Consider the following 16,032-nt stretch of genomic DNA (forward strand, 5'->3'; position numbering starts at 1 on the left):
CCTTACTTACCTACTGTTTATATTTTGATAATCCATGCCTCCATCACAAGGATCACACTGCAGATTCTATCAAAGCATTCATAGGCACACATTTAAACCTTTTATGATTGCTGTTATGATGGAAAACCAAGCAATTCCATCCATGTAGTAACAAAGAGACTGAAAGCAAATATATTGAGCATCAACAACAAGAAGGAAATCACTCTAGCAAGCAGCTAACTGGATTTACATCAAGCAAAAGCAGACTGTAGAAACTCCGAGCGCATAATACCACTACGTTGAGCAACATTGCCTGCTTGTGCTGGAGTCTGATGCTGCGATCGTGATGGCCTTGCCTTCTCTCATACCCCCTGCGGGTCCTTGCGCAGGCGCCTCGGAAGAGATGTTCTTCTTGCTGATGACTCGATATATCTCAGCAAGGATAACTCGGAAGGCCTTCTCCACGTTTGTAGCCTCCAAGGCAGATGTCTCAAGAAACGAAAGCCCCTCTCTCTCAGCGAAGCTCTGGGCCTCCTCCGAGTCCACCGCTCGAAGGTGCTCGAGGTCGGTCTTGTTGCCAATAAGCATAACCACGATGTTGGAGTCAGCATGGTCACGAAGCTCCCTGAGCCACCGGCTTGCGTTCTCAAAAGTCGTCGGCTTGGTCACATCGAACACTAGGATTGCTCCGAGAGCTCCCCGGTAGTAGGCGCTAGTTATTGCTCGGTATCGCTCTTGGCCTGCTGTGTCCCAAATCTGTGCTTTTATTATTCGGCCTTCTACCTAGAAAAGGAAGAGCACGAAGAGAAAAGGATTCCATATGAATGAGAACAGAGAAAAAAAGGGAGAGATTATTGGCATCTAAGATGCATACTGATCCTTTGCCTGTGACAGACATTCATACTCTTCATCGTGCACTCGTTGGAGTAAGAATTCAGAAGAATTTATATAGAGACACATGGATTCTTTGTGCTTGCAAAAATCTTAGAAGAAAACAAGTAGAAATCTCGCATTGAAATCACCAGTAGATGCCCAACCAAATCACGCCATAGATGATACAACATTCGAGGGAAAATACGTGAGAGCTTAGCGGATGAACTTCAAATTCCCAATCCATGTTCCACACCGCCCAAGGAACAACGACGATCGACAACATCGAGTGAAACGGTTGAATTAGAAAGTATCTGCAACACCCGAAGAAGAGCAAACAGTTGCAGTTTTCGTGATCAAATAAGATCGTACATCTGAAACAAATGAAACGTGAAGAAACATATCAAGCCACACAAAATCTAATTTTAAGCTGCCTCTTTTTCTTTAAATCGAGGGACCTCGTCGAGGAAATCACAGGAGAGTTCATCAAGGCAAAAGAAGTTCCAGCGAAAATATGACGCAAACAAATCTCTGATCGAGGAAACAGGAAAAGAGTAAACCCAGTCGAGGTGTAAAGGACGACAGAGGAGGAGATCCCGTTGACGACTGACTTGGAGAGTACGGGTGGCGAATTCGACGCCGAGGGTGGATTTGGTCTCGAGGCAGAACTCGTTGCGAGTGAAGCGGGACAGGATGTTCGACTTCCCCACCCCAGAATCCCCGATCAACACCACCTTGAACAGGTAATCGTACTCCTCCTCCGCCCTCCTCGCCATCGATCGTCTCCCTCGTAGTGGAACTCTCGTTGACACACAGGAATGTCATCGACGAACAATAATCCTCTCCTTCCCAAAATACCCCCTGTAAGGTTTTACTAGCGGTTCACCGCGTACGGAATTCGGACCGGGCCAATTTAGCGCAGATTCCGGTCCGGTTCATTTTTTGTCTTTTTTGAAATCAAAGCAAACAAAAATGCGATAAAATATTTTTGTATTTGTATTTACAATCAATATTAATACGGTGTTGGGAAGATAATTCGATCACATCAAAGGTGTTGAACATTTGATCGGATTATAAATATCTGATAAAAAATATATTACAAAACAATTTCCAATATGAATTAATTTTGAATATTATTTGAATTTGCAAGGAATTTAACTTCGAAAAACTTTAATTTCCATGCACTAAAAATGATATCCAATTTAATTTTGAGGGTTGCAGTAATTTTTTAGTTTAATAAAGGGAAAAGCTTGTGCAAGTTTCATGGTGGCTCTTTGATTTGTATTCCCTTGCGGAAGGATGTTGTGGTTACTGTGTAGAAATCTAAAGAACAGTTCATATGTGCTGGCGTTTTGATTTGCTTGGAAGGAAGCTCTTCCTATTTCACTTGGGACCGCAACATTATCTGCTGCAATGTAATGGTCGCAGAGCTTTTAGAATTGAGCTAAGAACAGCCTCTGGGTTTATACGATCAAAAAGCTAGTTTTTGCAGCCAAGTTTTTGCGAGAGAAAACGAAGATGACACTGAGCTTTTCTATTCTGAAAATTTTGAGTTCAAGCAGTATGTAATCATACTGCTTCAGAAATTTTGATGATATCTGCAAAGCTAAGCTTTGACTGTTTCCTTTGGAAAACTACAAAGATGAAGTTTAGAATCCTAATCCTAAAGGTTTAAGATTGTTCACTAACTTCAATTTCTCAATTCACCATTGATGATGCACGGAAGTAATGCAAGTGCTGTAGTCTATGGATGTCTCAACAATGGAGGTATAGGAGACACCACTAACTCAGGCCTTCTCAACCATTTCTGAAAGGAAGATGCTACTAGCATCCAATGCTCCCACTGATAATTGCACTGTTGACACAGAAGTAATTATCATCACATAGGTGTGTGATGTGACACTGGCGGGTTCTCAGAACTGATAGTTAATGTGTTCTATACAGTGAATAATTTCTGAGCACTTGTACATGTAAATGTGATTCTTAGGTACAGATCTTTCTGTGGTGTAAATTCTAAGTTCTCATACCAGTATTCTCCAGCTGCTGAATATCCTGAATTGGTTTGGTAAAGAGAGCAAATATAAGCTGATCCTACTTGTCTGTATTATAATTGATAATTATGATCTTGTGCCTAATCAAAGATCTGGGATAGCTGGTTTGGCTTGAGTTTACTCTTACTTGGTATGTGATAATAACATAAAGACTGTTGGATTCAGTCTAATTAATCTATGGTTGATTGGCATCCACTTTTATGTTCCTTGGCAATGCTTGTAAGGGATGTGGTAGTGGTGGTGGTGGTGGTTTGGGCAAAGGAGTTCAAGTAAACCTGGGGCTTGAGGATTCCATATTGAACTGTTGGCATCCGCTGCGCACTGATCTCTTCAGCCGCAGAGAACATAGAACAAAGAGTCCATCAATCAGTCATATCCCATCAGTTCTGTGTATTTCCTTTGGACCATAACTTGTATCTCAGTGCTTCTTTCAGGTCTGCTCCCCATGACCTTGTCTAGGTGCAGAGGCTGCTTACCTCAAATTGGAATGCAAGTGACTCTCTCTCTCTCTCTATCTATCTATTAGCATGTGAATACTTTCAGTGGATGAAGTGATGGGTTAAGATTCCTTGGAACCACACTTTAAATACAATATTCAATTGCCTCTCATGATGATGGATTGGAATGTCTGAGTTGTGCTTCATCAGAGGAGTTTTAAGTGTCAGCTTCTTGAACTCAAACACAACTGTAAGAACCAGATGAGCATTAGTATGCTATGGAGAAGATGTTCTTGATTCAAGTTGCATTTTATTTGAGCAGTTAAGCATTGGCTTCCTGAGCTCAGACATGACCACCTAAGTGAAAGAACAACCGCAAGACCAACATGTCTCCATGTGGAGCTCTCTTTTAGATACATCAAACACTGTCGTTTTGTTCTCTGAACTCTTCAGCTGGTTAGAATTCTTTTAGCAAACCTGCCATTGATGCTCATGCATGAACAATAGATAGTTCACAGGCATCCCTATCCGAAATGCCCCAATGTTAAGGGTGACTACTACCAACTTGTAGCAGTATTTTGGTTTAGTTCACTGTCAGGACTAACTTGCTTTAATTGTCTATGTACCTCAAATTTCTTCAACTTCAATCATGAAAGAAGGTAGTGGAAGCAAAAGTAAAAATCTATCAACCTTTAACCACTGACATTTCAGAGGCCTCTATGAGTTGGATAGATTTTTAGCATAACACTACACCAGAAGTTTCATAAGGAGAGAATGTTCTTCCTCTCTTTTAAATGCTGTAGAACAACCAAGAAAGGTCACTGGAAATCAAATGATATGGTGCCCACTAAAGACTTGAAGCTTGTCAACTTGCATGAAGGAAGATATTCTTCTTCACATGGCCAATTTACAAGGCCAACTACCCCACAGTAATGGGAGTAATCTGCAGTAAAGTGAGCAAAAGCAGCATTGTACAATACTTGGAGATGGTGAAAGAAAGGGAAGAAGGAAGCAAAAAGGAAGTGGTCCTTCTCAGGAAGGGTAATAAAGGAATGTAGCAGGCAAGTTTACATCGTAGTAATGGTGAAAAGTAGATTGTCCAACAACAAAAGTCCATACTCTCTTTCCCATGCACAACAAGGTGGAGAAGATATGTGTGCAGACAAACACTGATGGGGTACGCATGTCAAAATGAAGGCCTCAAGAAATAATCCATTCTTTTAGTAAGCCTTGATATTGTAATGGAATAAATATAAAGCTAAAATGGGCTCTACTTTTAAAGAAAATTATTAGTATAGGTGATGTTATATTTTTTTTTTCCTCTTGTATCTTCAGAAGTAGATCTATATTATCTCATTTTGAGGTTTTTTGGGCACTCCACTGATCTTTCATGTTCTTCACCTTTCTTTAGGCATTCTTTTTGTCACTCCTTTTCATTGATAAGCCATTTAAAGTGGCATAGATCTTGAACTTGTTAGATCCACATATAACATATAACTACGTATACAAGTTAGGTTAAGAAGCTCATCCAATGAACTCTTGGGAGACCACAAAGATCTATATTTACACGATCTCTAAGAGAGGAAATCAAACAGATATAACAAGTTTGTCTTAGCTAGAAATTTGGAAATAGAAATTGACCTCCCACCTACAAGATAGATATTTTCCAAACTTGAGGATTGATGGGACATCTATGAATTTTATACTATCTTCAAGCAATTTTAGTAGCCATTCATTATCATACATGAGGAAGAACAACAATGATTTGCAGTATCACTATTTATCATATATGTATAACCTACATTCATGCATCTAAAGATTCAATCATAGTCTACTTAAGTGTGTGTATATATATACATCTCTTTCTCTAGCCCTCTCTTTCAAGTGATAGGTTCTCACTTATTTCAAGGATATATATATTTATAATCTTTTGAGCCAATTGCTTCGTTGATTCACAACCATGTTGATGATATACAAGCAAACTTTTGCTACTTTCTTCCCTGTGAAAGCTTTAAGTTGTTAACCTTTTCTGAGAACTCTGTGCAGAAGTCATGAGCTTACCATGGGTTGCAGTATTGTTGTTCTTCCTTGATTAGGTTTCTAACTCTGTACATGTTGTATCATATATGCTCTCAGTTATCATTATCTCCTGACGATTACTATCACAAGCATATTCTGAACGCAACATTCTAAACGAATGGTCCTTAGCAGAAGTGTCCATGCTTCTTCTATTCCATGAAATTATTTGATTTGATGTCTCCAACAGATCGAGAATCTCCATTAGCATAATCCTTAGATATTCATTTGTTCTCATAAATATATTTTACTTACTATAGAACACTTTCAAGTCCTAGTAATAGAAGAAGACAAGTGTCTGCAACCATGTACACATCTACCGTGCGTGATATATGTATGCCATTGTCATTCTTCCACATGAACTCCAGGAAAGGAAAATGAAAAGAATGAAGCATAAGCCAATCGAAAACCCTAAAAGATATTCTTCTCCGAGTCCCTTGTTGTTTTGATTCCCCCACAGAAGAACAATATCTTCTTTTTTCTTCATGGCTTTGTTCTGTGGATGAAATGGGCACAGTGAGCTTGAAGCTGAATCCGAAAAACTGAGGACAAAAGCTTCACAAACATTAAAGTAGATTCGTAAATCCGAAAGCAATATATGCTGGATTCTCATCCAATGAATCAACTGTCAGTCATGCATTAAATCACATGTCCGACGATGAAAAGGCTCGACAACGCAGCCAAGCAGGATGCGCATATGTTCCGAACAGCGTTAATATTCGTATCACATGGTAGTCCACACCCTGCGCCAAGCACTGGTCTTCTCAATATATTGACCTCATACTTACAAGATTCTTCTCCCGGATATTAGAGCTGCACTGCTTGGATCGCCACCACCGATTCATACCTCTCTCTACAGATCTCTCTACAATCTCAGGCAAGTGAAATCCATCAAGGATGTCACTGTGATCTCTGACAGGACGTGCTCAATCCTGGGCCATCCAATCACTAGTTCGCTGCCATTTCCCAGTGCTCTCTCTCTCTCTCTCTCTCTCTCTCTTATATCAGAAAATTTACATATCTTTTCTTCTAAAGTTCGAAAATAGCATATTTGTCCCTTTAAATTTTAATATAACATATATCACTTTGATATTACGTTTATCCCTTTAAATATATGAATAATGCACATATAACTTTTGTTAGCATTCATCTAAAACCCTCAGAATAATCTCAATTAATTGTAGTAATCAATTAGTTTAAAAATATTAAGATATCTCTTACACTTTCACCAACTATTTGGCTTCTCGTTTTCCACACTTAGAAGGACAATTATGAAAATTACTTAGCTTAACCTAAAATTGGAGGAGATAATATACAATTCATAAACTTTAGAGGAATGTATATATATATATATATATATATATATATATGGGCCATGGCATATATTATCTATGTTTTGGGCTAGTAATGTGATAACTTCATACAACTTGATTTATTATCAGTAAGCCTTGTCTTATCTTTAGATTATTTTTTATTTATGATATCATTAAAATATTATATTATTTATATTACAAATAAAAAATTATTTATGTAATAGTTTGACTTAGTTTTACATTGATAGTAGATAAAAGTACAATGGCTATATTACCCCCAAGTCAAGCTTAAATATTTTAGCTAAGTGGTTTAAATATATTAAGTCAATGATTAAAGTCATAATAAACATCACAATAATACCTCATAACACGAAGCCTAGCCTAGCCATATATTACTTTTATTTAGTTCCACATCACAAGTAGCAAGAACTTGAATTCGAGTAACTCAAGTGAATCATTATTGTATTGTGCCTAAGTATTTTAAATTAATGATTTAAAAATTTAATGAGTTGTGCTTAAAAAAGATAATTTATAATTAAATTATATATAATCATGTGTTTCTTGAAACTAACACTGTTAGGCCCGACCCACCAATCATGCGGCTTGTAGTGGTCCACGTCTCTTGATCTGTCGGTTCAGGTTCAGCTAAACTCACCCTCGGTGGGGAGCACCCGGACCGGACCGCCGCACGTGCAAAAGGCTTGCCGAGTCTTTTCGTCCCTGTCCCAACCTGCGTCAAGTGTTCCTCAGGAACACCGCACATGAAGGCCAAAAGAGACAAAAAGAAACGAGGTGCTGAGTGAGCTCGCTCTCCATCTTCGGAGGGGAGGGACAAGATACAATGACAGCTCTCGTTAAAAGGAGGCCGCTGCGGCGTCCATGCAGTCTGGCTTCCCCTCTCTTCTTCTCCTCAGTCCTCTGGTGGATCCCGAGGACCCCGGCGAGGCAAAGCCTAGGCTCCGATACTGAAGGAGATTAGGGCTGGGCTTCTAATTAGGAAGAAGGTCATGATTACTTGGAGAAGATCTAGTGTTTTCCGCTTCTTTTGTCCTGAAGATTTCATTTTTAGTTTAGGGAGTGGGTGTTCTGATGGTTTTTTTGTGCTTTCTCACGTCATCATGGATGGTTTGCTTGAAGATAATTTGTGGTGGTAACTCTGATGCTCGAGTAACCTTGATTTCTTGTCAAGCTCGAATTATGTAGGAAGTAGAGATCGATTTGTTGTTGTTTCGTTCTTTTGTTTTTGGGAGTGGCATCATGAAAGTTCTTGGAGGGAGTTTGTATTGACAGCTTCGGTTCTTGAGTAACCATGATTTCTTGTTTTCTTGGCATTTGCTTGGTGTGTTCTTAGCTTCTGCGAGATATCACACTTCAAAACGAATCTTTACTGATAATCTCTGGTAAGATTCACTACTTTTATCTATTGCTTAAGATGCTTAGGGATTTCGCTTGGGCATGGTAAAACAAATGAATCTGTCTCTCAGATGAGAATCATGGCCATCTCTCGACCTCATATTTTCGGTACAATTCAGAATAGCTTCCTTCGAAACAATTTTAGGGATTTTTTTTTAACTTCAATTTGTATTGTTCTACTTAATTTTACAGCTCAAACCTCTTTATGTTGTTTTCTAGCTCAATTTTGGCCCTTAACTTAGTAGAATTAATCCATCAGTTTCGTAAAAGTTAATTCAGCTAAATTCAACTTGGTCTTCTTGTAAGATATGAGCAGGTCAGATTACGGAGTATACCATTACAGACGACAAAAGAACTCCTTACTCTTGATTTGATTCAAAATTATGTTTCTTTTATTGTCATTAAGACCGGAAATCTTCTTTTTTCCAGCTCAACCTCGGTTCACCAAAGAGATCAAAGAGATGGGAAGGGGTAAGATTGAGATCAAGAGGATCGAGAACACCACCAATCGCCAAGTCACATTCTGCAAGCGGAGGAACGGGTTGCTGAAGAAAGCTTATGAATTGTCTGTGCTTTGTGATGCCGAGATCGCCCTGATCGTGTTCTCCAGCCGCGGCAGACTTTACGAGTACTCCAACAACAAGTATGTCGGTTTGCTGAATTCTACATTTCATGCTATGATCTTTTTTCCTCTCCAATGAGTACGTATTGTCTTCATCATTAAAAACATAACAATCGGAGGAGATTTATGAGGATTCATGTTTATGAGGAGATAGAATTTCATGAGCTTTTACTTGATAATCGAGTAAGAAAGAGGTGGTCGTTTTTCAAGAATTTACTGGTAAGAGGAATCCGAACTGGACACATATAGATTTATGAGGATTCATGTTTATGAGGAGATAAGATTGATCTAAATTCACATTAACTTCTGATGAGGTTTTAATTATGTTTTCCATGAATTAATATGTGTTCTTAGGAGTTAGAAAAAAAGAAGGCAGGTAGATATCGGTTGTTGTTTCTTCTGGAATCATTTGATATGCATACATACACAGCAAAAAAATTCTAGATGCATCGAGAAGTCAATCCATATCTCTACAGATGAATGTTCAGCTAGGGTTCAAATCTGAAGCATCATGATAAGGCTGTCAGCTTTAAACAGTTGCTGAGAATGTTCCCCATCTGTATTGCTAGTTTTTCGCCATTTGCAATATCTAGAACTCCTTGTTATCACATGCCATATGCATCTGCCTCACATATCTCAGGATATTGTAGGGCCTTGTACAACCTAGAAACTATTTCTGGTGACAGAAATCTTGGGCTTCTTTCTTCTTCTTCTTCCTCTTTGCTCTTTCCTTCCTCGTGTTTGGCTTTGCCTTGTCAAATCTCTATTCCTGTGTGTGGAGTGGGTTCAAATATGTAGCATATGATGTTTTTTGTTGGTCCCTTGTGATTTCTCCACGGCAGAAATCCATAGGCTGCCATTTCCAGAAAGAGGCCTCCTTTAAATGGATTGCACTCTACATTGGTGACCCCTCCTAAGGTGGATCGTTGATCATACCTTCAAGATCAAGCCATCATTCTAGCTCCCCACACAAATATAGCTCAGACACTGTACTCTTTCCATCTACATTGGCCCGTGCACTTGTTTCCCATCTCTCCTCCAATATTTTATTTCTTAGAACTTCCAAAGCTTACCCAGAATACACTGAACAGAAGTCCTACACATTTTTCTCTCCTTTTCTTAACCTCTCTCAAAGTTTTGATCTTTCTTAGGGTTCGGACTTCTCCTAACACCACCAGGGAAACTGTGGATACTCTAAACTCGGTTTCCCTTCTGGTGCTATGTCCTCTCTTTTTCATCTCCCTGTGGGGATCACTGCCACTGGGACATCTGTACTACGTGATGATGATTACTTTGAACGTGGAAGCGTTCTATTTCTCGGGCGCTGCGTCCTTCACGTCATTTCCACACCTGTGGGGGGTGGTGTGTCATGCGTACATTTGTATTCTCCCAAGGGCTTACCTTTATGTATCTTGTCTTGCTTTTTTGACGAAACCTTAACCTCATTGCCAGCTCAACGGGATGATAACAAAAGGTTAGGAGGGCAAAGATCTGAAGCTACTTTATGAAGATCGAACCCAGCAGTTCTCTGCTTGACAAGCTAAACAGTGAAGCTTATTTGGTGTGATGGAGGTGGTGATATTTTCCTGCCAACTTCACCTGCTCTTTTCTTCTTATCCTCGATCTTATCTTTGCTAAAATATAAACAGTAGAAAAGAAAGAATGTTGCTATTACAATTACTTATATTTGGGTGATTCGACATGATATGTAGATAGATAGACACCATTTGAGGTGGTATTCCTTGGAGTTTAATAGAAATATTTGATGTTAGTGGATTAGTGTGCAAGCATAATGGCCTTGCAGTCATCTTGTGGATCAAATAGACTACAAAAATATTGGCTTCTATGGAGCAGTTATGTAGATGCATATAGAGATTAGTATCTTTATCCTGACATAGTTAATAACACAAATAGTTAGTTAGTGTTTGGCATCATGATATGCAATACCGAATGGTACCGTTCCGTATGGGCAGTACGTACCAGTTCGACGGTATATCGATACGCGGATCGTTCGGTACCAGACGGAACGTGTTACAGTAGTACAATATTACACTGTAGTAGTGCTTGTACGAGATTCCATACATTGCTTGGCATAACATCAAACAATTTTCATTGTTACATTTGAAAATTGGTAAGAATTATGGAGAAGGAATATATATGATGTTAACTTGATTCTATTGTCCACAATCCTTTTCTCTTTTTCTCTCCTCCTTCCATTCTATTACCTTTCATTTTCTTTTCATCCTTTATCTAATTCATTCAGAAGTACTTCCATCCTCTTCTCTTCATCTACATATTCATTCATTTCACTACCTGTTGGGCTTTTTACTCCAATTTCCCTTGAAAAAAGGTAATTATATAAACACAACTCAAAATTTGCTCACACTATGAACATGTGAAACTTCTTATACTTATCATTCTTGGCACCATAGTTGATACCAAATTCTTGTAATAAGAAAAAAGAAAATCATACAGAAAATAACAGGACATGTTGATCTTGTACCTGATTTACTTGGAATCCTTTCAGTGTTATTACACTGATCATTGTTGAAACTGAGTCATCTAACTAAGTTCATCATGCAGGAAGTAATGAGTAATTTTTGGGCAGTTTAATTCTTTGAATTAGCCATTACATTGATATGATGGCTTTCTGGAAATGATACTGATATCCAAAGTAGTAGTTGGCTATAGACTAATCAGAAGTAATCAATCACCATATTTCAGGGAAATTTCCTTAAATACCAAAATATTATTGATGTCAATCCTGCTAGACCACCTGCTTCATTCATAGGAACACAACTCAAAGTGCAAAATGAAAAGTTATGATCCAATGTCTGCCTGTAGCGTCCAGCTTCAATGTTCAAGCCACTGAGCAAAGTCTCTTATGATAGATACTACCTTCACCCCTAATATCTATATATTTACTCAATATATTTTCATTTGTTGGGAAAAAGATGTCTTATCTACTACTGTTTTGAGGCTCAACAATTATTCACTTATCTTTGGTCAAATCCGGAGTTTTTGAGTCTCTGATCCCCATAGGTTTCCAAATACATAGCTTCTCTCAGTTGGCTACGTATAGGTCTTTTTGTGGGGTAGTAGCAAAAGCAGATAGTTCATCTTCTTTCTCGACAACATCTTGGATTTGTCAGCTAAGTTCTATTCCACATCAACTATGTTCAGCTTTTATCCTCTTCTCAGGGAACTCAAATCCTAGAGCATGTAGGTAAGTAGCTACAGGAATAAAGATATTCGAGGAAGATACACTTGAACCCTAGAATAGCTGTACCATTAAAGATCAAACTGGAAGAGACCCATCCATAGTGTGTCGCACAGATCAAGCTACGAGTGGAGGAGAACATTGCCGTCATTTTCTTGAGGATTGTGTCAGTACTAGACCTCCTTCACCTTGCCTTCTGTAGCAGAACGAACCCTAGTGTATTCTCCACTAACTGCAGCTTTTGTCTTGCATGGAAAGAATTCCTGGCCGTCACTGTCCTTTCTGCGTGAAAATGACAAAGGGGCTCTCTCTGGTCTCAATTCAAGGATTCTATGCATGTACAAGAAGATGCACCATGTGAGAAATGTTCCATGTGTTGATAAGACCTTGAGAAGATATGATAGGGAATATTTCTCCGGTTGCTTCATAACTCGACAAATATTGTGTGAATCAAAGGAATGTGTATCCTTCACCAGCCGGAGACAAAGTCGACTTTGTTTAGTATTTAATAGAGGATTTGATCACCTACTTTCTGTATCTCAGGAGGCATGCTGTCTTATATCTCTTATGATCTTAAAGCTTCCACCTTACTCAGACAAAGATCTCTATAGCTTCTACTTGAAATCTCTCTTTGGGATCTTCATGAAAATATACCTTGTCATATGTTATTGTTCATCACTTCATTGGCATCCCTGATACAAGTGGATCAGTATTTTTGGCAGTCATACAGTAGAATTCCCCAGTCTCCTGGAAAAACACAGGTACTTCTGGAAATCATACCCTAGACTCTGCAGCTACAAATATACATTCTACATTTTGCATTAGGGATCTATGATATCTGACAATAGTGTTATTGGTATTATGATTAGTTCTCTCTTACATATTAGCAATTACTTGAAACTTTGATATATAAATTGAAGCCAACTTTTATCACTACTAATAGAATATTTAAAGTTGCTCAATTATTTCAGTTATAAAGCAATCACAATAAGAAAAGAGGTTATGTGCTATGTTTATATAAATCTCATCAGTCTAAATATCTGTCTTTGGCATGCAAAAGCAAGAGGAATGATTCATTGTTTTCTCTTTCTAAATGGATATATATATATGACAACAAAATTCATGAAGAAATCTTTATTTAGTTCCCTGAGAAGTAAAAGAATGGAATATTAATGTAAATCAAGTGAAATTGTTGTTTCTTAAGTTAACTCTTATATGGCTGTTTTCTGTGTAAAATCTCATAGTTATTTACATTATAAGATATTGGTCTTCCAGCATAAAATCAACAATTGAGAGGTACAAGAAGGCATGTGCTGATAGTTCAAATTCAGGTGCCATTGTAGATGTCAATTCCCAAGTAAGACTTTGTGGCCTTCTCTCTTCTTTTAGAATTATCATAAATTTGTTATGCTTAAAAGCCTTAACTTGTCTTGCCTCATGGTTTTCGACATCGGAGAATTATGATTATTTTTTCAACCTTCCCGGTTTTTCGAGTCTAGACCTTTGTACTTAATAAGAAACATATCCATCATAAGATATTTATGGTTGTAAATTATATATGCATATAGAACCCATAAGGGAAACCTAATCCTATGAGTACATGAAGAATCTAATGTCCTCTAACAAGCCACAATCTAATGTACCAAATTGTTTTATGATTCTTTGAAAGAAAGATAAATCATAAAGATTATGTTGGTGCCATGAAGTCTAACCCCAAAAATTCCATCTCAAAAAGTTATTTATCCTTTAGATACTTGTGCTACATATGTTCCACTTTTAAGCCAAGAGGACTGTACTACTGCTTGACAATTGTGGATAATGCTTTTTAAAGATGCAACAAAGTAGCACATCATTAATTGTGCCAATCACATAAGCAACGGTAGTTCCAAGAACATGATTCCACAGATGCTGGTGAATGCCAGATTCTAAGAGATTGAAGATTACAGATATAAGTTCCTAGTCATCTCATCCTTTTATTTCCTTAAGGCTATTGTTTGACCTATTTGGAGGTTTGTATTGCCAATGCAGCACTATTATCAGCAAGAATCTGCAAAACTGCGCCACCAGATCCAAATATTACAAAATGGAAACCGGTATGGTACCATCTTATCTCATGACATAAAGTGAAACTTAGGTTAGACAAGCTCGCTTGACAAGTAGATTCTCTCTTGCAAAATGATGTTGGATCTATCTAGTTCCAATTTGATTATTTCTTTTTCCAGGAACTTAATGGGTGACTCTCTAAGTTCTCTAAGTGTCAAGGAGCTTAAGCAACTAGAAAACCGACTCGAAAGAAGCATCACAAGGATCAGATCAAAAAAGGTAATTTGGCTATTATTGAAAAGGAAGTTGATGTGCCATTCTTAGCTTCTAATTTCTGCATCCTGTTGTCTTGGATCACTGAGCAAATCTGACACAACTTCTACTCTACATGATCAACTATAAGTAAATAACCCAAGAAACTATTATGAGGTGTTGAGTGGGTTAGTCGAAGTATGTATATATTCAAACTGGTCCCTGACTTAAACTGTTTCCTATCATGAAGCATGAGTTGCTGTTTGCAGAAATTGAGTATATGCAGAAAAGGGTAAGCATCAATTATCACTTCTTAACCCCCCCCATTGTGGCCTTGCATCTGTTTCTTGCAGATCTTTGATTCAGTAGATTAATTCTCTTTTGTAATTGCAGGAATCGGAGCTACAAAGTGACAATTCCTACCTGAGAGCCAAGGTAATATTCACAAACTAAAGCACAACCTTCCTTCTAGGGTAATTTGGATAGGTAGTGTTAGGAAGTTCAGGAACTTCCTATGGCATCAGTATAAACAGCAGCTACAATGGAGTATAAATATCATACAGGTTAGTTTAGTGCACTACTTATCAACCCCCCAAAATGCTGCAAAATCTTATTGTTACCAACTCTATTAAGAACATTTTGTCATGTAACATCTTTTATATCTCAGTTTCTCAAAACAATTAGTTCTAACTTAAATCTCCTTCCAGAAGCATGATTTATCACAAGCTTGACCAGCACTTTGAGCTAAGCACCTGTTCATGTTATTATCTGCCTTCAAGCAAGTATCTGTAACTTCATGATCGAAACCGAAACCGGTTATTCTGCTTTGCGAGTACTAGTAGTTTTCTCTATCTGACATCAGACATCTACCAACTGATGTTCTCCAATGTTGTATCTATCATCTTCTATTGCTGATCATCCATCTGAATGATCTACAAATATGAATATGAGGATGAAGTGGTTCTTGCTCTTTCAAAGCTGACCTGATTCTTGAACTTAATTCAGATAGCAGAGAATGAACGAGCGCAGCAGCTAAGCATTATGCAAGCAGGGACCGAGTATTATACTCTTCCAACGTTTGATCCCAGGAACTACTACCACACAAATATGTTGGAGGCAGCAGCCGATTACTCGCATCACCAAGACCAAACAACTCTCCATCTTGGCTATGACACTAAAACTGATTCTGCTGCATGAAGTTAATTCTTATGGAATAGCTTCCTTGTTGTTATGAGGTGTTCATGGAGATATATCAGAAGTCAGAATTATCTTTGACAAACTGTCTTTCTTGAGATCCTGTTGCTTACTACTACTACTACATGTCTTGACATAAATCATATCAACTGTATTAGATGGCAGTTGCAGATGACTTTGGAAAGCTTTTCCATCTTTCATTCTCTCTCTCTCTCTCTCTCTCTCTCTCTCATATATATATATATATAGGAAGCAAAAGTTATAGTACATTTGCATGCATCAATAATGTGGGAAAAAAATTATAGTACATAGAGCAAGCTGACAAGCATGTGTAACCCGCTAATTATTTTTAGGAATTATCGACCTGTATTAATTACTACAACTGCGATGCACGTCCATCATGCATCAATCACCATTCATTTCATCCTCGTGCGTTATGGAGTTCCAATAGATCTTCAGTATGCATCAACTGGAAACCCATCAATGAGTATATCATATGGTGAGTGAAACTCAAAATAAATACAAATACTGTAAAATAAAAAAATAATTAATTTATGAATCA

The 16,032-nt window shown here is 38.0% G+C and overlaps 2 protein-coding genes across 4 annotated transcripts; one reads left to right on the forward strand and one right to left on the reverse strand.

Moving 5' to 3' along the window:
- Positions 1-81: 81 nt before the first annotated feature.
- LOC135650718 (ras-related protein RABA2a-like) lies at positions 82-1,677 on the reverse strand. The gene is made up of 2 exons (XM_065170269.1): positions 1,461-1,677; positions 82-762 (listed from the first exon to the last, which is right to left on the reverse strand). The coding sequence occupies exons 1-2, from the start codon at positions 1,623-1,625 to the stop codon at positions 274-276; spliced, it is 654 nt and encodes a 217-aa protein (XP_065026341.1). The 5' UTR covers positions 1,626-1,677; the 3' UTR covers positions 82-273.
- A 5,865-nt stretch (positions 1,678-7,542) lies between these two features.
- On the forward strand, positions 7,543-15,642 carry MADS7 (agamous-like MADS-box protein AGL11). Of its 3 annotated transcripts, XM_018818907.2 has the most exons (8): positions 7,543-7,730; positions 8,569-8,782; positions 13,242-13,338; positions 14,010-14,074; positions 14,204-14,303; positions 14,527-14,568; positions 14,670-14,711; positions 15,282-15,642. In XM_018818907.2, the coding sequence occupies exons 2-8, from the start codon at positions 8,601-8,603 to the stop codon at positions 15,471-15,473; spliced, it is 720 nt and encodes a 239-aa protein (XP_018674452.2). In that variant the 5' UTR covers positions 7,543-7,730; positions 8,569-8,600; the 3' UTR covers positions 15,474-15,642. The 3 variants fall into 3 exon arrangements, with proteins under 3 accessions (XP_018674452.2, XP_065027304.1, XP_009421148.2); XM_065171232.1 differs by lacking the exon at positions 7,543-7,730 and having other exon boundaries at positions 7,758-8,782; XM_009422873.3 differs by lacking the exon at positions 7,543-7,730 and having other exon boundaries at positions 7,764-8,782; positions 13,257-13,338.
- Positions 15,643-16,032: the final 390 nt, after the last annotated feature.

The sequence above is a fragment of the Musa acuminata genome, chromosome BXJ3-10 (genome assembly GCF_036884655.1).
Source record: "Musa acuminata AAA Group cultivar baxijiao chromosome BXJ3-10, Cavendish_Baxijiao_AAA, whole genome shotgun sequence".
Classification (NCBI taxonomy): domain Eukaryota; kingdom Viridiplantae; phylum Streptophyta; class Magnoliopsida; order Zingiberales; family Musaceae; genus Musa; species Musa acuminata.

Bases quoted from the DNA above. Each gene is read 5' to 3' on its own strand.
- LOC135650718 (XM_065170269.1), bottom strand. From the start codon at position 1,625: ATGGCGAGGAGGGCGGAGGAGGAGTACGATTACCTGTTCAAGGTGGTG. The intron at 763-1,460 runs GTCAGTCGTCAA...TTCCTTTTCTAG, and splicing joins TCGCCACCCGTACTCTCCAA to GTAGAAGGCCGAATAATAAA.
- MADS7 (XM_065171232.1), top strand. From the start codon at position 8,523: ATGTTTCTTTTATTGTCATTAAGACCGGAAATCTTCTTTTTTCCAGCT. The intron at 14,304-14,526 runs GTAATTTGGCTA...CCTATCATGAAG, and splicing joins CAAGGATCAGATCAAAAAAG to CATGAGTTGCTGTTTGCAGA. The intron at 14,569-14,669 runs GTAAGCATCAAT...TTGTAATTGCAG, and splicing joins TTGAGTATATGCAGAAAAGG to GAATCGGAGCTACAAAGTGA.